The 20,892-nt window shown below is 43.0% G+C and overlaps 1 protein-coding gene across 6 annotated transcripts in view; it reads left to right on the top strand.

Moving 5' to 3' along the window:
- LOC126871688 (solute carrier family 12 member 4) overlaps positions 1-20,892 on the top strand; it is a 100,872-nt gene that overhangs the window by 69,083 nt on the left and 10,897 nt on the right. For 5 of the 6 annotated variants that reach the window (XM_050630752.1, XM_050630754.1, XM_050630756.1 and 2 more), the window contains one exon: positions 18,488-18,585. In XM_050630752.1, the coding sequence (XP_050486709.1) occupies positions 18,488-18,585 (98 nt within the window). Of the gene's footprint in view, positions 1-41; positions 1,520-18,487; positions 18,586-20,892 lie in introns of those variants that run through there. The other variant, XM_050630755.1, reaches the window with a different exon arrangement.

Genomic DNA, 20,892 nt, shown 5'->3' with positions numbered 1-20,892 from the left:
CCCTCTCGGGCCACGTCCTCTCCTCAACCGCGTCTCAGTCGACGTTTTCCCGTTTTCCGCGAGGGAAACCTACCCTCGTTGTCGCCGTAGTCTTGTCGATGGTGTGGTCCGTGGTGGGTCGCGTAATGGTCGTGTAGTGGGTCGTGTGGTCGTGCGCGTCTATCGGCGGAAGCGAGAGTTCGGTCGCGTTCCACGCCCGAGACGAATCCAGCCGCGGTGGCTGACAGCGGAACCAGACGCAACGACGGATCGACAGATCGACCGACCGACCGACCGACCGACCGACTGACGACGACCGGAGCGCCGTCAGTGGGTGGAACAGAAAAGGAGAGATAGAGGGAGCGGTGGAGCGCGAGTGAGTCGCGGAGAGACACGGAGAGAGGGGGAACAGGCTAGAGGGTGGCGAAGGTGCTCCAGCACTCCGCAGCATCTAAGCCACGGGGAAGACGAGCGTCCAGGGGTGGTGACCTACAGTTAGCTGCTCGTCCATTCCCTCTTCGTCTTCGTTGCGTCGTAATTCTCTCCCGTTAGCCACCGCGAGAGCATCCCTCGAGCTTTTACTCGCTGGATATTTTTGAAAAACCGTATTCCACGATTTGACCAACCGAGAAAAACGTTTCTATCGAGGACCGAGGACGGAGAAGGAGAAGGAAAGAAAGAAAGAAAGAAAGAGGAAGAAAGAGAAAGACAGAGAGAAATCCACCCGGTTGCGTGGTGTACCTGTCGATGCGCTTCCGTGGCAATCGGAACGATCGATCCTCCCGAACACAGACGCGCACTTCCGGGGATCGTCGTTCCGGCGTGGTTTAATTAGAGGAGCGTGCGCGACCGAGCGACCAGCCGGCACTGGCTGCGTGCGTGCGGCTCCTCTCTTTCGATCTAGACCAGCCGATCCCGTCGCTGATCCCGTGACCTTGTGACACCGCGACACGATAAGCGTAACCCAAGCCCGTGTGCTACGGAAGGAGGGATGCGGAAGATGAGGCTGAAGCGTTGAGACAACACACCCTCCGCGAGACTCGTCCGGGGCCGGCGTGCGTGTACTCGTCACTCCTCTTGGCCTCGTCGTCCCCGATTTGTGCATTCCGTCGTTTTCCTCCGAATAAAATTACTCTTTCGAGAAGAAGTCAAATATTTCGAAAGTGGTCCGACCCGTTCTCCAGAGGGTTCGCAAGAATTCGTCGACTAAAGTGACTAGTGGAGAGTTCGAGGAGAAACGATTCAAAGTGCCAAATACCTAGTTACCTGCCTAAAAACCTCGAACAAGGGAGAAGAGGACAGTCGCGCGAAAGGAGACGGAGTGCCGTCGAACAAAACACGATCGAAGGATTCCAAGGGAAGGCGGGTTCTAGGTCGTAAACGTAGGGAGACGAGAAGACGTCTAGGTGGCGATTGCAAGAGGCGGTTTACGTTAACTCAGCTTCGAAGGATCAAAGACGCGGCAAAAGCATGAGCGAGAGTACGCCGAAGTCCCAGGGCAAAACTGTGCCCGATGGCTCGCCAGCTCGTATGGAAGCCGGTATGCTTGTATCCACTTTCGCTAAACTATTTCCAGTAAACTTTAAAGTCACCTAGTTTCTTGGTAGAACGATGTAAGCCTGGTTTTCTCGATTTGTAATTGACCAGGGACACAGATCATTTATATCTTGCTTGGCATGACTTGTATGGTAGATAGTTTCTCCCCCGTGACTCGCTCTGGGATTCATCCTTCGACTACGTTAACATTAATGTCACGTGTACCAAATACCATCGAAGTATTCCAATATGCTTCGAATACTCGAAGAATATTACTTTTATCGATATTATTTATCGATTTGTTGAGATATCGATGACTGTAATAAATACTCGTTTCAAATGTTTCACGTTTCAAACCTGAACTATCTCTTTAAAAGAACAATTTCCGCGAACCGATGAAAAATTCTCGCTCGTTTTTCTTCAATTTTTAGTCTCTCGCAACTCGTAAAAGCTATATGATAGCGAAATATTCGCGAACCGTTCGCGTTCTTTGACCAGTAAAACGTGAAACGTGAAACGTAGCCGAAGAACGACAATCAAAGGGTAAAGGTCCGCCGAGTGGACGTTTCAATTTCTATTCGAGGTTCCACTAAAATTCCGGAATTCAAATCTTTCTTTCCTTCTCTGTGGGACACGTTCAAACTTTTCGGTTCGATCCTCTGGGCAATCTTCTGTCCAGAGACCGGAAAAAACCAAAGAAAAGGGTGGCTTTGGCGCTGACGACAACGTTAGGTTGGAACTCGTTGACCGATATCGCGATTTACGATTCTGTCAGCTTCTTGAGACCTTCTGAAAATTTATGATCGCTTATTTCAGCAATACTCGATTTGTTCGATGTATGTTTTTTAAAGTTTGCAAAAGGGCTTAACAGATCTTCTCTTAAAGTTGTTTCAAATGTGTGGAAATATCTTTTAAATAATATTGAACGTAATGAAATAAGAGACACTGAACGTTTCGTAATAAAATAAGCAAAATGTCTTTTGGTAATCGAAACACTAAAATAGTACAAGGAGCGTATTCGTAAAAATAGAAATAGCAAACTGTGAGAAGTAAATTTGCTTGTGAAGGGAAGATGACGCTATTGCGCTACGAAGAGGATATTTTATTTGCAAAATTGGAAGAAAACGAGTATAGGGCAAATTAAAAAGAAAAGAGTTTCTTTCTACGTTATAGGAACTATTTCCTTGTTAATTTTAAATTATTAAAAATATCAAACCTGCGATGCAAGGGAGGCTATCACTCGAATAATTAAAATATCTTTCTGCTGTATCAATACCAAGGCTCTAGGCCTGAAAAGAAAACGATGATAAAAGTAGCACTATACTAGAACCAAGAGTGTTCCATTTACCGCATCAAATATTTATCGCCATTTCTAAGTATACCATTCTTCGAAAGCGTCAAAGTGTGTGTGCATCGCTCCGCTCCATCCCGAAAGTCCATTCATAAATACCAAAAGCATCACTGCAATATGAAAGAACATATTCCACCATGACACGGAATACCGTAGTACTTACCATAAGTGTTCTACTCGCGACGAACACGAACCTTGGAAGCACCTGAACCGATCACGAGATAAAAATTCCCCGATCCGTATAATTGGAAAACATTTGAAAGAATCGTTCCTCGTCGTTGTGAAAAATTCGAAAGTTCCTTTCATAAATAATTTAATAAAACCTCGTACATAATACACGCATTCAGCGAACATGCTAGGGATGTCGCGTGGCTTCGTGAAAACGGACGAAACTGCGTGTCTCGAGAGAATTTTCGGGATTACAACGAATCTGGGACAAGAATTTCATTTTCAAGAACGTTCCCGTATCTTTAGTTCTCGTATATGCGCGACAACCAAGTTTCTTCGAAGACACGAGCTCGACAATATGGAAGCGACGTTATAAAGAAAATTTCAGTTTTCCATTGCGATCGTGTACAGCTAGTGTAACGCGTCGAGTTTGAAGTACACAAAGAAATTTGGCGAGGAAAGTTTGAAAGTGGTAAGAAATTGGCTTTTGTACGCTAGTGGCTGTTCCACGGAACTGGGACAACGATTTCGGTTGAAGGAGCTGTGACCGGCTCTTTTCCCTTAATATCGCAAAAGTCTTCCGAGACCCGCAGGATTTCTCTGCTCGTTCCAACGAATTCCAACATTGAAACTGTTCGAGATGCGATGGCACTCTGGGTACAATTTCAGCCTTCACTTGTTATCTGAAAACTCGTCTCCCCGGATCATAGCAGGGCGTTCTCTAGATTACACTGAAAATTGGATGATATTCTTCTTCTTCTTCTTCTTCTTCGGAAAGGTTCCCCATTTTACTGTATCTTCGCGCAACGTGGAAAATAAGTCGTTTCGGACGTGAGAGACAGGCGCGCTACCCTTTTGTCATATAAAAATGTGGCACGAAGGTAAAGAGAGACATTTTTCGGTTAAGTAGTGTGAAATGGCATTGTGATGGAAATGCTAAATTTAACGGTACCGTGGTACCCGATCAAGCGCAAAAGGAATATACCTCTTGGTGGAAAGAATATACCTCTGATGTAGTGAAGGGTGGAAAGTATTATTCTGGAGTGTAAAAGGTCCTTTTTCTTTCAAATATATGGAAAATTCTATATCAACGTATAAATATAAAATATGACGATAGGAGTACTTTTTCTTTTTACAAAATTGATCCAATAGCAGCACCTTTCTCGAAAAGTACGATATTTCTTAATTTGATTTTCTTCGAGGAACATTTCGACACTGAGGAAAATTCTCCTTTCGCACGGAATAAAGTTCCATCTTAACGCTGAGAGTAACGTAACAGCCGCAGAAGTTTCGCATCGCGGTGCAGGTAGTGGAAGTTCGAGAACAACCCAGAAAGTGAACTTGCGAACCGAACTCGATGATGCTAAATGACCCCTTCCTTCTATCTCGAACCACTGTCCTAATTCTACCAGTCCCAGGATCCTTGAAAATTGGCCAATCTCGTTGCTTCTTTCTCTCTGTTCACCTTCTATTCACTTAACACTTTGGATCGGAATTAGCGTCACTTCTGATCCACGCTAGTTTTACAAATGGCATCGTTTCCTCTTCGACGAACATTTTAGACAACTTTCCATATAAAGCCGTATTTTTAATGTTCTAAGATTTAACATTGCTCTCGTAAAAGGTCTTAAAGCACGAAGCTCTGAACTCTCGTGCACTTGAGTCTTATTATATTTTAATGTTTAACCTAGACTCGACGTTATTCTAAAAGATATCAGAAAATCTGGTAGATCTTAAAAAATGGAATATTCAAGGAATATTCTAAAAATGCAGGGAACGCCTTTGGTATTCTCGCGATCGCGTGCTGAAATTTCGGGTCAGTTGTTCCGCTAGCCCGCTGCGTCGCCTAAACTCGCATTAACATATTACGTGTACGGAAACCAGGATGCGGCCATGCAGTATAAATACGCGCAAGAAAGTATCCGGTTGTTTGCGCTAATGCAGTCGCATATACCCCAGCGTCTACGTGAATGGCAACGCAATGATCACGTTTAAGATGCCAGTGAGATCCTCGAGTTATGTTACCGGTATGAATTACACCTACGATTTGTGTCGGTTTCTTGACGAACGAATTGCATTGTGCTTAACGTTTCATCGCTGCTTGCATAAGAATGTAATTATTCCCTGAAAACCTGCAATGAAAAGAACATTCGAAAACGTTCAATGATTTCTCTATTCATCTCTCCCTTCTACTTGCCAAACTTCAAGAGAGAGAGAGAGAGAGAGAGAGAGAGAGAGAGAAAGAGAGATTTTTTTATATTCTTATATTCTTTTATGGTAATATTTCGTTCTTTCCAAAATTGGTTCACGCTCGAAAATATTCTGATATTTCAAATGCGGAAGGTGTGATCGACTGGGCTTCGAAAATTCCAAACGGTACGAAAGGTAACGACGTGCTGCGCCGGAAACCGATCGAGCGATTCGATGACGCGTATTCGAGAATCGTATCGCGGCGACAACCGCAAATGGCCGCAGGTATTTGCGGCTTCCGTTTTGCACGAACGTCCATTAATTTAACGAGGTTGCGTCCCGTGCGAATTTCTTGTTCGCTCGATCAATTGTGTATTTCAAGCGAAAAAATTACAGCGCCGCGCGTACGTGATGGCTCTTTCGAATTAGGAGAAATGGAATTTGCTAACGAACAGACTCGATTGACGTTGCAATTGCTGTTTCGGTCCGAGATCTGCGTTAGACAATCTTCTCGAATAAATTAATTAGAAATAATAGCCACGTAATTTCTTGTAATTAATGCCGTCACGTAAACATAGAGAAAAGGAACAAGTATTGTTACGACTAAAGAATTACTATACGAAGAGAAGATAAAGGAGCTTGAAAGGAGAGGAGAAAAGAAGGTTTAAGTGAAAGCGGCTCGTATGTGGTCAGACATTCTACTTCCCCATGATTAGACGATAGATTCATATTTATAGAAACTTGTATACTATTTAAACGCTGATATCTTTTAACAACGTTTCATTGGTAACGAAATTCACGCTTCCAAGCGTCTATTCGCATCTTTAAATAATCAAGAAAGAGTATAATTAATCGTAAAAAAACGTAACTAATGTTTTATTCAAGCGTTACTACTGTCGACTGTATAAAAAATTTGCGAGAACCGTGAATCGCATTCGACACGTTTCTCGCGTACAATCTTTTATTCGAAAAATTGCTAAAAGTAAAAAAAGGTTCACCTATTTTCGCAACACGCTATGCCTCTCTTTCAAAAATCGTACCATATCCTCGAACAAACAAAACGTTAAAAAGCTGTATTCTCGGGGGCGAATAGAAATCGTTTAACAATACCCGTGACGAAGCTGGACGTTCAATGAAATATTCGTCCTTGCTGAGGGAAAACCGATGCGAATTGAATGCCACGAAACGGAATAACACGAGAAAGAGAGACATATATATATATATATATATACACACACACATATATATATATACCGCGAGGTAATTCGTTCGGGAGTAGAGCAAACGAAAGCTAACCGGAAATGTGTCGGTGTTTCGCGATATAAGACGGAGGAACATTATCGGACGCTGCGACAGAGAGAGAAAGAGAGAGCAGAGAGCAAAGAGCTGTCTGGAAACTGGATGAAATTTAAATAATCGACAATTAGGAGCGAACAGAGCGTGAATTTCCTCGGAGATACGGTCTGTCGCGTTGGCGTGTAAAAATACGACGTCTGAAATCGAAATTGTCAAAGGTTGTTTTTTCGGCGGTCGTCGACGCGCGAATAATCACACGACAACTTGATTTCAGCAAGCTGATTATGGTCGACATTCGGACGATGAATTATGCATTTGATGAATTTTAGAATTTCTTAAATGACATTTCCTATCGGCAATTTAATTTCGAAGACGACCTTTTCTATCGATAGTTCGATGAAATAAAAAGGCTTGTGACAAAATGGTAGAATGGTTAGAACTATTGCTTTCCATCAACTAGGTCATGGTTCGAGTCCCACAGAGCCAGTCCAATCTTTCGCAATATTTTTCAACGCATTTTTCGGGTCCATCGATTTATGGACGTACCACGCAACCAAAAATATCAAATAAAAAATGTAAAAAGGTTCTGCCACAGAAAAAAGTATATGACGTATAAAATTAGAATTACTCTCCGTTCTGGAACGAGAGGAAGTCTCCACTGTTACTCCCTGAACGAAGAAGACAAGAAGAAAAAGGGAAGAAAGGGGGATGGTTGGCTACCAGCTCGGCAATACACATGGGAATGCTACATAATTCAGAACAAAATACAATTTACCAGAAAGGATTGCGGTATGTCTTTAACAAGAAGGGAAAAATTCATGAAAGTCAAGAAGAAAGAAGGAGAAACGTCGTGAAAAATCTGTGTATCGCAAATGGACTGGAAACTGTGCCAGAAAATGAAACAATAGAAGGGAATTCCAAGTCTACAGGAAATATAACATAGAAATGGCAGGGAAAATGCGTTGAAAATAATATGAAAAAAATGTAATTCGGAAAATAATAGAATCTTCCAAATATCTTCCATCGCGTATCTTCAAATAGAGGGCGCTATAAAAAAACGCGATATAGCAAGCGTAATAAAAAAAAGAATCGGCTACTTTCGGAAGAAACGTCGTGTCCGCTGGCGCGGAAACACGTCGAGAAAGGGTGTCGAATATTCATAGTGGGATATGCAAATTTCGGGGACGCTCGAATGTTCCACGCTGTTGAAGATCTACCACTTGGTTGGCCTACAATTCGAAAGTGGAGCATCGTCGGTGTTGGACCCCCCGAAGGGCTGTGCTCTCCGCGCGAATATCGCGACGTCCATGGCGAAATTTACGAGCAGAGTCGTCGGGAACCGAGCAGATTCGCGAGACGTCCACCGCTCGTGAAATTTACGCGCGCGATCCTATGGACCTCGGTAAATCGTCGAAATTGCGGATGGAAAAACATCCCAGCCGGAAGAGTTTATTTCACGGTGAATTTATGCGACGCGAATATGGAACACGCGCTCTCCCGCGTCGCCCAATTCATTTATACGCTACACATTGATCTTCTTCGTTGCTTTTAACGATCTAAAACTATTCCACGCTACATAACGCGAGATATGAATTCGTTAGAGGATAACCAACGATATTCGCTGGAAGAAGGAAGCGAGATTTCGTGACGTTACGTTTAAAGTATAAGCATCGAAATTGAAATTCAACTTGGAAACAAATTCTCAGCGGATAAATATTTAGCAGGTACAGAGGCGAGCTAAAAGGAGAGATGGTTAAAACGCAGACACAACTGGAAGCAAAGCAATCCGCAGATGTTGTTTAAAAGAGTGGATTAAGTAAGTGGTCTGTAGAGGGCAAAATGCAGGTTGCTTCTATCTCGTGGAATTCATATCTGTTATTTTGTATGATTTATAGCCTGGCCGAGATGGTAGACAAGATGAACAGTATTAGCCTTAATCTATGGTCGGTTTGTTGCGGCCAGAGGGAAACCCGAACGAGTCAAGGAAGGATAAAAAGACGAATGACAAAGTTTCAGGAACAAAGAACGTTTAAACTCGCCGTAACTGTGTATCGAGTAGTTTGCAAGGAAGATTTCTCGAATCTGAAAATCTCTATTTCCCGAGAGTTCGGCAAGAAGATAAGGAAAAATAATCCTCTTTCTCTTTCCTCCAACAAAATTCCTTTTAACAAGGTAAAGTTTATTCATCGAAGACTCTAGTTTCCTGCTTCTTCTCGAATTTATCATTTCTCTCGAAATGAACATATATAGAAAGATATTTTCGACTTTTCATTCGAGCGAAATCGTATCGAATCGGGAAGCTCCACAATGCAAACAACGATAATATTAATCGTTCGAGCGAGCAGGCAAAGTCACTTAGAGTCTCGCGGAACGATGAACTAGTAATCGTAGTTGGTTTATCCGAGCTTTCCTTCCAGCAAAACAGTTCGTCGTAACAACATCTCGCAGGCTTCGTGTGAATTCACCGTAAGAACGAACAAAAGGTATAGGCAAGCAAACCGACTTTTTCCATCCGATTGCCTGTTCTTGCCCACAAACTAATGTACACGACATTTCTATCTCGCACATAAAACATTTCCAACTTGGCCCTAAACAACGAGTCAAGTTCGTAACATCCATGGAATAGTTTTCAAAACGTTGCCAATTGTATTTCCTTCGAGAAACATGAGAAATCTAAGGAAATCTTGAAATTTGTTAACTGATTCCGAATCTCGACACAAACGAGGTTCGCGAACAAGTCACGCTGCTAGTCCACGCGTAATGAAATTTTCTCCGTTGAACAGGTTCTCGGGGAAGTTCGCCAGAGAGATCAGAAATTAATTTGATCAGCGGCAGAGGCAACGGTTGGCCATTTGTCGTCGTTTCATCGAAGCTAACGAAATTAGAAACGACGCGAGACAAGCGTGCTCTTACTCGAGCTGTTCGTCCGCGCCCTGGTGAATTCGCGTTGACAAATTAATTCGTTTACCCGTCAGGCAAACGTGCTCGGTCTGTTCGGGCCGGGGGCCACGCTGCTTCAGTTGCCTTTTAACGTTTAAATCGCGAATTTCTGCCTCGATTAATCGCAACGAAGCAGCTTCACTTTGGCAGTTTGTTTTTACGAAACATTTATTAACCAAGCCTTGAAGCTGCGATGAAACGAGCTCGTTTGGGGATTGTGGCCAACCAGCACTTTGTTGATCCAATCGAATTTGCCTAGCGCTCGAGTGGCTGATCGATCCCAGTTAAAAGGATATCGCGGACTTTGCAGAATTCTTGGACAAGGACGAGTACAGTTTCGATAGACTGGAAGATTTTTCAGTCTATCGAATATTCGCATCTTTTTTCTCGTTTTCATCGGTTAGTCGATGGATTAGATTCTTTCAAAACGCTAATACGATAATATAAAAATTACTATATGCAAATAAGAAAGTAAATTTACATCGAAGGTACTTGGACGTTCTACTGGAATGGTAATTGTTGTTATTTATTACAATATAATACAGAACGAACTGTGGTACGATAATAGTTGTGTTCTCATTTGCCACGAAACCGTGCAACACGGAAGAAGATAGATTGGCATAGCTTAGTCGTTTCGACGAGTAGTCGATGTAAGCCAACGCTTTGTTGATTCAACTGAATCTCCTCTCGGTCGAGTAGCCGGTCGATTCACGACGAAAACGTGTGCTGGGCCTCGTGCGCGTTTAAACGAGATTAGGACAAGGGCAAGCGGAGGGTTAAGTAGTTTCCATTGTAAGGATGCTCACGACGTGACGACGTTTCTTGCTATCTCGAGCTTACCACACTTCTGCACACATCCAGACAGCTCACGGCCACGCTTTACGTTTAACTCCCGACGCGGTAAATGTTACTTCCTCGAAAAATATAATAACGTTACTTTACAGCATAGAATCTGAAACAACTAGAACAGATAAAATTTGGAATATTTTTTTGATACGTCTGATTCGACGTAATTGTCAGGTGGAAATTTCTAGGTCGCCGTAGCTTCCTCCTAAACGAATTAGGGACCGTCGTCGGAATCATAGTTCTCACTTTTGATTTAAGATTTTTAACGCTCCTGTCGTTACGACGTTCCATATCTTCGACGATACATTCGAAGCAACTTCACATTTCTTCGTCCATGTGTAAACTGTTTAACAAAATACTAAGTTGCGAACAATTTTTAAGTTACTTTAGATTAAAAAATTCTTCATTCGAATTAGAAGTCACTTTTTCCAAAACAAAAAAGTAAGAATCACACAATGACGCAAAGTTTTCAGAAAAGTAACAAATTTCAAACATTGGACGAGTTTTGTCGAAACGCGAACCAAAGTTTCCACGAGATCAAACCACCATTCTGCCCACCATTGCGCTCAGCAACACCGTCGATCATGATCACGCAGGATCGCATAAATCAGCCCAGTGCCAATAACCGGCACCTGACTGCCGTCGTAATAAAATCGAATGCCGAATACTATCGTCGCGACGCCGTGCCGCCCCGGTCCCACGCCGCCGCGCCGCCGCGCGATTTATCGTGATTCAGCGAGCAGAGAAATTGGGACACCGACCAACCGGGACACGCCCGACATTGTTACCATTTGCTTTTATGCTCGTACGCACACAGCTTGGTTATCAAGCCCGCGATCATCGACCATTCTCCACTATTGCCTGCTGACTTTTCCTACGTTTCCCTCTTCGACTGGCTTTCAAAGCGTTTGGAAACGTCGCAAAGCCTTCTCCAGCTTCGTAGAGTATCTGAGCTCGAATTGTCGCAAGAAATTAACATAAACATAGAAACGCGATTAACATAAACATAGATTAGCGCGAATATAGAGAATTTGAAGAAAAAGATGGTGAAATCTATTTGACAGATTTATGGATGCTGGACTCTTTATTCTATCTTGTTACGAGCGAATCAAAATCGCGTAAAAATTCATCGAATCGCTGTGCCAATTAAGAAGATAACGTAAGAATGCACGGAGAAGAGAGGCGGAACGATCGTTCGTTAGTCCCAGCTTTCAGACCTCATTCGGGTCACGGAGTATCCGGTTCGAGCCGATTCGATTTAACCGGGCATACGTAAGTAAGTAATTACGCGGCCGAGCGCGCGGATTCCACGCGCGTTCGTAGAACCGCAGGATACCAATTAAACGGCGCGGCTCATATAAATCCGACCAATTGCCTGCCATGGAATATTCAAAATTTATTGGCAAAAATGTCACGTCGCGAAAAGTTAAGTCTTTCATCATCGCCGGGTCTAAGCCAAAATATTCGGCGAATGAATGTAAAATGTGAGTTTAATCGCTCACGATTCAGCCAATAATTCTTCAAGTTGGCCGAAAAGGACGCGGTGCTTAATTCTCGTAGTGAATTCGCTAAGAGAATCGTGAGCGAGCGATCTGGCTGACAAACGTTGGCAAATGTTCTCGCCAGCTGAAATTCTCGAATTCCAACCCTTGCTGCACTCTTCCTCCTTATCGTTCGCGTTCCAATTGCGCGATCTCGTATCTGGCTCGAATCTTTCGAACAATCGTTTCCGTCCCCTGACCCCATGTTCCGGTTTAGTTGAATCTTCGCCATTTTTCCTCGGCTACACCACTTTTGTTCTACGACGAATATTCTACTGCGGTTACCGAATGAAATTCGAATCTTCCGTAACTTTACGATTATTAGACGAGCGTAATCTTGAACGTAGAATAGATGGTAGTTGTTCCAGAACTGGAAATTGATAATCACGTGGGAATTTACCGGCGCAGGTTGCCAGTGGTCCACATCGAGGAAGTTTGAAACTATTCCAGCCGAAAATCCGCGTTTGAATAGTCAAATACTTTGTTCTCGCTGCTCGCAGTACACGCGTGAAGTTCTACGAGTTGATGATCGTTCGTGGAACAGGTCGTAAACGTAGCTGGCAATATCCACGGCAGAGAAGGTTACTGCATACTTCCGAGACTTTGCAACTCTCTGTCCCAAAGCAACTACGCGCAGATATTTATCTGAAGCACGGTCAAACATAAAAATATACCATTGCCTCAAACGTACAGTATATGATTATACGTACTTGGTAATTTTGTTTATTAAATCCCTGTATCATAAGAAGAATCATCTTTGTGTTTTCAAACATTCCTCCTTAATTTCAACGATATAAGAAACACGTTTGAACACGGTGTAGATATCAGGAAATCTTGGTCGTCTCGGGCAAAATCGATTAAGAGTTCGGGAGGTAAGACGTGTCGGTGAATTAATCGCGTTTGAAACCCGCCTGCACGAGTTCAGCCACTTAGGGTAACTCATCCGCACGTATCCGAGCGTTTACGTGTACACCAACGTTGTTCGCTGTTACGCGGTTACGTAAGCCGCTACGAGAAACGTCAGTCAATGAATCTTCGAAGAAACGATTTCGACGTCTCAATTTATACGGCAGAAATTTCTTAAATTTCGAGTCTATCGATAAATCAGATCCGAAGCCGTTAATTTCATCAGATATCGCAATGAAAGAAACGTTAACATCGATCATCGGGTGATTTCACGTGTTCTCGTCCAATTCCAAATTAAATACCCAATCCAAATAGCCGGATAATAAAATCCAACGGTTGCGATATATATCAGCGTATATTTATCACGTGAATGTAATTAGCGTTCACGATGATTGAAGCGACGGAATTTCCAGTGAAACGGCGCCGAACCAACGAGAACTTGTATATTTTACTGACGCGTTAAATAATCGGCCGACCGTTCGACGTAAATTGACCAGGATTGATATTAAACATAGACCGCAACAATTGCGCAACCGATACCCTATCCCCATCGAATCTACGTTCTAATTAATTCACTCTGTCCCTTGGTTTCGTTAGGGTATTCTCGTATTTACCTGTTCTCGCTGTCGATACTGGCATGCATCGCAATTACCCTGGCCTCCCACGCTTTGCGAAACTGCTATCGGCCGCGCGCGTTGCTTTTAACGGTGTTTCCAGTCGCCACCACCACCACCACCACCACCACCACCACCAAGGAACGCATAATGGAAGGAGCAAACACGATTAAAATAATTAGGGATGCATGGAACTCGATGTAGTTTGTCGGACGGAAACTCGACTAAACGCGAGTCCCGATTAAACAGTGGCCGCGATTCCTCCTCGACGAGAATCGAAAGTGTCTTTGGATGTTATTACGATACGATGTTAATTTGCCTACACCGTTTCCTCCGTTGCGCACGATTTTGATGGGAAATTTTCCCTTTTAACTGTTCGTGCCTGTTTCACGTGTGTGTTTTCACTGTTTGTGAATTGTCGACTAAAGAGCAACCGGTCGGATCAAACCGATCGCTCGATATCGCGTACCTCGAATGACTTAACGCTCGAGATGGAGGAGGTTTAATAGATCGAGTGTTGGAACAATCCAGCACTGTATTTGCATCTGTTGTATAAATGTAAAGTGCGATGTTCTGAACACGGCGGTGGTAGGATCTTGTTGAGAGTGAAGTATTTCACCCGCACGGTACGATGTTCGATGATGAACTCGTACGATGATGTACGTTGATGATTCTCCCTATCAGCCGTTGAGTTTCGTCCGTCCATCGTCCTTTCCCGTGGTTTCTTACCTCACTTCGGAGTCATTAGGTTTACAGCTCGAGGAGGACGTGAAATTCGGAATTTCCTGAAGAAGGGAATGTGCCTGTCCATAAACGGACGGCCACTCAAAATTCCGAACAGTGTCTTTTGTATTCTCGCAATTACAATTGCTCTCTTGGATGCTTCGATATCTTTTAGCAAAACAGTTTTATTTTTATTAAAAACGATTGCGATTGACCAAATTACGTACGTAGCTGTACGGAGAACGATCGCAGAGCAACATTTTTGCGAACGATACGAGCTGTGTTCGATTTCACTGCGATTTGCACGAAACTGGAGGATCATATCGAACGCAATGCAAGTTAGGGTTGCAGTGTTCCGTGCCAAGTTAAGGTGCACCGGACGAGGAGTGACTGAATTTCGAGTAACCGCAAGACGCTGTCGCCAGCATCGGCGAGATTGTTCCTGCAGCGTGCAGCTGAATCAACCGATGCTTCCATGTTGACCACCAACTCGATTAATTTCGAATCAAACTTTATATTTATATATATATATCTGTCGTATCGATCAATCGGGAAACTAAAGAACGAAAAGTAAGAAAAGAAACGAACGGCGATTCTCAGAAAGGAGATTGGAGAATTCGAAAACACGAGTTAGAAAATTGGGGAACGTCGGGAAGAGACGTTGGAGATGTTGAAAAGAATCAGAGAGCGGAATCTAAGGGAGGAAGAACATTCAATGAAGAAACACGAAAGCCAAACGACAAAGCGAAGAATTGGAAAAGCAAATCGACTTGTGCTTGAAACGACGTACGAACAGCTTTTCTAGAAAGTCGACCGTAACCGCATTCTTCGATGTACTTTGTCACGTGTCCCTGTGTCCTGTTTTGGCCGGCGAAACTGCTCTTCCCACACAAAGAAACGCGCGGATTAAAGTAGCCGAATCAGCATTGGCCTTTCCCACCGACGTTCCCTTCCAATCCGCTTCCAATTCCTTCGATTTCTTTTATTCCCTTGTTATTCGGCCAAAAATATCTCTGCGGAGAATCGTCGCTTTTTCGTATAAAATAATAAAGCAACAGAGCAACCATCGCTTCGATATGAAAGAAGCTACTAAATCAGCGAAATATCGATGAACTATTGGCAGGATCGAGTAATTCTTCGCTTGACAATTCATTTAAACTTTCAATTAAACGAATTTCATCGACCATCTGAATGCAATTACCGATTTCCAGATATAGACGGAGGCAGAACGCGGTTTCACAAAGGAACTGAGAGACAAATCAGCAAGTTAATATCGACTGGCCTAGTTTTTAGATTGTTCGGACGCAACCTGTCTGTTACTTCGGCAAGCTTGTTTCGAATATCGAGCCTTTCCTAATTGCTCTATGCTCGTCGACCTCGAGATCTCCTCGCCAATCCCATTATCATATCGATCGAAGGGTCCTCGTTGAAATTTTTCTCTCTCCACGGCTTACGTTTTGTCGAAAAATACGAACGTAAGTACCCAACGACGATCGTCTCGTGGAAAAACAGGGGAGCAATTCTTTTTTGTGCCTTCGTTTGGATACTCGACGCTTCGATGGCCGTTCGCGAGCGCAACTTATCTTGTTTTCTCATAACATTTCCCCCGGGCAACGAAAAGGAGGAGAAAATACGCGGCGGAAATAGGGATGTACGGTCTGTTTCCCTTCGGTAGCTTCTGTTCGCGCAAAGGAAGTTTCGAGTTCACTTTGCGTCGTAAATCGATATCGTTCCGGTCGATCACACGTCACCGAATAAAAATTCTTTAAGAGAGAGAATTCTACTTCGACCACTTCTTTTCCAAGCGACACGGTTTCGATAGAATGACCGCCGTTGTCGGTTTTCGGTTCCGGTTTCGAAGTAACGATCAAAGAAATTTTGCAGTTCTATAAGAGAAATATAATTGGCAACAAGCAAATTGCCTACATTTGCCGGGACAACTAACAATTTCCACGTATCTAGTCCTCTGACCGAGATTTCTCTTGACGAACTCAACTCTATGATTCTACGTAAAACCGGAGAAAATTCTCTAAATCGTACATTTCCGTATGCAATCTCCCAGGTAAAGGTATTGTCTTAGAAATACAATTTTCCATAAGTATAAAACTTGCTCGCTATATACCGTTTCTATCTTAAAACTATCGCCAGCCGACGCAAATATTTTACGTAAGACTACAGTCTATGGAGACGGAGAGATCGCGCGAGAAGATCGAAATCAGTGCACGATAGGTTTTCCACGGTTTTCCATGTTTTAGTTCTTTGTGGAACGATACAGCCAAGACTAAGGTAAATAAATCGAGTGCAAGACGTTCGTTGAAACGTTGGATGAACGAAACGAACGTTCGCGGAATTCACGACCAGAGGCCAGATTGAAACGTGAGAGTAATTCGTTATTGCGGGTAGAAATACGTTTCCGCGGAAGTGAAGGACGTCGATTCGACGTGGAAGCACGTCGTGACGCCTCCGCAGACTCTGCTTGCCTCTACCGCATCCGATCGATCGACACGGATCAATCCGTACACGATCGGACAATTTTTCCATATAAATTTATAAATATATACGTATGTGTCTCTTGGTATAGGACAAACTTCTTTCGTTCTCTTCTTTCCTTCGTTCTTAGGTGGAGACTAATTTATGAAACACACAGAGATAGTTTGGAGTGACGAAACAAATTTTAAATCGAAAGTCTACGAGATAGCGATCGATAGGTTGACTCGTACCACTAGCACGTACCACTGGCAGACTTATATTCTGCGCGTACGTTTCAACCATAAAGTGGATCCACGACGACTGAACGATATTTCCCGGGTATCTTACGTGCTCGTATATTCCTATTCCGTTATCGTACGATTTTCTGTCTGCGACACGGTAACACGAGAAACGTTTCACAGTTTCGTGTAAAGATAAAGCGACTCTCTGTTACTTGGGATTTTCTGGGAATGGCTGTTACGCCGCAGAGATACGAATGTTTAATGCAGCTTATGATCGTGGAGCTTTAGCAAACTTGTGTTTCTTCTCCGTTTATATTTCTTATTTTTATATGATAATATAACAAGTATAATTGACTTAGTTATTTATTTCAGAAAACAACAAAGAGACAAACCTGACGATAATTCAACGTGTCATCGAGTATCGCTTAAATATTTTAGCGATTCTTATAGTTTTACTTTGTTCGGTGTGAAAAATTGAAATTGCGTCCAAGTTTCGGGTTTCGTAGATTTTCCGGCTTACACGGCAAACCAGAAACAAATGGAAGTTTGTTTTCTATTCGTTTGCTATTAATCGTTGAGCGGTAGAAAGGAAAAGCCCGGATTTCGATCGAAATTCAATTTGTGATTGCGGTGGCGCGTTCGAGAGGAACAAACAGAAAAAATAACGGGGAAAAAAAACATATAGCAGTGAAAAAGTCAATCTCCAGATACAGACTAACTGGGAATCTGTCAGTTTGCTTCCCTCTCGACGCCTATTAAAACTTTTTAACCGAAGCGTTCTCGCTTTCACCCTCCTATTTCTATTAAAACTTTCTCCACTTTCTATTACACAGATATTCAGATCAACGGGCAAACAAGCTTCGAGACGATTTAACTACTAACTTTACTCTATCGCTATTGTTTCCTCCATAATACGTTCGTTGCAGTACGAGAGATCGTTGGCGCGAACTGTCACTCCACTAGCACGAACTGTGTACAGACGAGTTTAATACAGTTGAGTTTATCTGAAATATAAAAACGGCTCGGAGAAAGTCGGAATGGGCGCGCAGACCACTTGCAGAAGAAATACGTGTTTATTTGGCAAAATTCCATTACAGACTGACCGATAGAAAAATGGCTCAAGTTAGGTACGTTGCTGGTGTGGGTAAACGTTCGAATTTCCTGACTTGGTATTTTCTCGAAATAAAGAGGGTGGAGAGAATAAGTAATCGATGAAGGCATGTTCCGAGGAAGCGGAAAGTCTAACCCCTGAAGCGACCGCGCGCGTGTCCGACTAACAGCCCGCAGACGATAAATTAATAAAGCGTGGTGAGTTCGAGGAAAGGTAGAAAAGACACGCTAATTCCAAAAAATCCGCCTTGTTAGATTTTCCTCGGTTATACACGGTCGTCGATCACTTAAGCTATTTCTAAAGACACGGTAGGTTTATCGTCTTATCGTTACGCTGCAACGTCGTTTATATTCCAGTCTTCATTCTTCAGGGGAAATCTTTTTTAAATCGTCCGTGGTCCTTTCTTCTTCCATACGAATCGCCAAATAAACTAGGTGAAAATCTATTACTATACTCTTAATATTTAAATGTGTCATATTACGATATCAGGCAACGTTGATCGACTACTAGACATTTCTTTCAGACTTCGCCGTGATAAACCACGGGAGAATTACAGAATGTTTTTCTGTTTTCAGGCGATGGCGGCGGCACCGGCGGAGATGGCGACTCCATGGTGGGCGGCGGTAATTCCGAGAAGAAGACGGAATACGAGACGAATCTCTTCCTCTATAGCGTAAGCAAATACATTTCACTTCGATCCAGTAGCACTTCTATCGTCGACGACGTTAAGCTTCTACATTAAAATCGCGACCATATAAACCGATGCTTGAAACTCAATTGAAATTGCTTTACAAGGCACGATCTAAGAAATGCTTGCATAGTTTTAAGTCCGAAGCGATAGCGGAAATGGCAAAACGCGAAGTATCGGGAGTTGAATTTGTAATTGAAATTGGTTACGCGAACAATAGCGATGGTAGTTGAACAGATAAGAAAACTGGGACGACGAAGGTTCCGACTATCTTCTCTCGAAAGAAGGGTCCTTCGTTAAAACGCAAAGGAAGGAGGAAGAGAGAGAAAGAGAGAGAGAGCGGGAGGGTTGGATTCACTGGAGTGTGCAATTCGCTTAATTGTCGTTCAACGACCAAGCAACCCACGAATGGATTCCTCCGCGGTGGCGCATCTTGTTTTATTCTTCGAAACATTGTCCTTCGTCGGCGGTTTTTATTTTTCTTTTGTTCGTTCCCCCTCTGACGAGCCCCTTTCCCACCTGAGTGTCTCGAGCTTCTTTTTCTTACCGTAATCTCTATTCCCGCGAGCGGTCTCACGCTCGCTTTAATTTCCTTGCTAAATTCTCGCTTCTGTCGAATTATTTTCTTGGCTTTTACCAGACAAAAGGACGACGGTGAATTTTTCCATAAGAAAGCGGAAAAGATTTTCAGCGTCGATATACCGATTCGACTGTAACACGCTCATGTTCTCGATACTTGGTATTTCAAGCAGACTCTTCGTCGTTTTTTCGTTTCGCTTCTTCGACAAAGCAGAGGTAGACGAAGGGGGTAGAGACAAGAAGCGGCAACGAGAGAGAGATGCAGAGGAAATCAGCAACGATAAGGCTGGTCTGGTCGCAGATAGTTTCGACCGACAGGGAAAGAAAAAGAGAGAGAGAGAGAGAGAGAACTATTGCAGCAAGAAGAGAAACGGATAATTGGATATTCAGGAATCGAGGTCGAAGCCAAACCGCGCGCGAGTTTCAGTCTATGAGAAGACTACGATACGGCCAAAGGGAACACGTTAATTAACCGACTATAGACGACGAGTGCCACGCGTTTCCATCCTCCGCTGCGTCATTCCGGATCTATCTTTTCTCCCTTCCGTTTTCTTGCTGCATCTCCGCCTGTCAGAATGCGCTCGTTACGTAACATTGCACCTGGATTCTTGGTCGGTTCAAGGACTGCGCTTGAAAGCGATCCAACCGCGTTGCCGTTTAAACGAAAATGCTTCAGCGATTGCGACTAATATTATTGGGATTTAATGGTTTTCATCGATAATGGTTTCAATTTGTAAAAAAAAATGATAATAAAACGCTTTGAGAGGGTGAATCTTTGATTATTTATAATTGGAAATGAAGAAATCTCTCGTTAATTCTGTTGACTTGGAATTTTATATCGTTCGCATTGTGCCGCAAAAGATGTCATGCATAAATTCAAAAGGTCGATACGTCGTTAATTCGGAGAGAAATCCTCCGTTTTGCTTCCTACAAATTCGTACTATTAATCTTCCATCCATCGATCTATTTAGATTTGTCCCCCGTCTTATCGATTATCGATTCCTCGCGGGCTAACAATTAATTAATGGTATCGCTTAGATAGGATGCTAATTGGATTAGAAACAGGTGAGAAACTTGGTCGAAACTCGCTACACTTTGACGCAAACATAAATCGAATCCTACAGCGCCTTATCGCGCGTTCCCGCTCGATGAGCTTCCATGGTTAGACTGGTAACATCGTGTCGATGCTGAAAGCGACTTTTCGCCGTAAAACAGCTCGTTGAAATTCGGACCAGGAGAACCGCGTGGAAATTAGAAGCAACATTTTGCAAAACTTTACCGAGAGAAATAATTTTCGTCCGAGAAGTTTCTTCCGAGCGAATGCTTACTTTGAAGTTGTTCGTTGAAGAAACACGTTAATTTTTCATTGTTTATACTCGCTTTAGCAAGAGCTTTTTCTTCCTCGAGAACTAATTATTCTTTGCTGAATATTCAGGAGAATTGCCGAGGAATTTCAATGAAAGTTCCTCTGTGATTACAAAGCGTTTGACGACAAGATTCCTACGAAATAAAAATTCGTGCGATACTGCGTGAATTGCATTTTATAGGAAATATTTTCCGACGGTCGGAAATCTAGCGGATTTTTTCTTTTGCCAATGAATTAAGTCTCGTTGATCAATTAATTAAACACGTTGAGTGATTAATCCGCAAACAGTATCATCGCCAGTCCAATTAAAACGACCGTTCGGTATATTTATCGACTTTTTTCCGTCT

This window comes from Bombus huntii, chromosome 12 (genome assembly GCF_024542735.1).
Source record: "Bombus huntii isolate Logan2020A chromosome 12, iyBomHunt1.1, whole genome shotgun sequence".
Taxonomy (NCBI): Eukaryota; Metazoa; Arthropoda; class Insecta; order Hymenoptera; family Apidae; genus Bombus; species Bombus huntii.
Note: the sequence above shows the minus strand (reverse complement) of the source record. Positions and strands in the feature narration are given on the sequence as shown.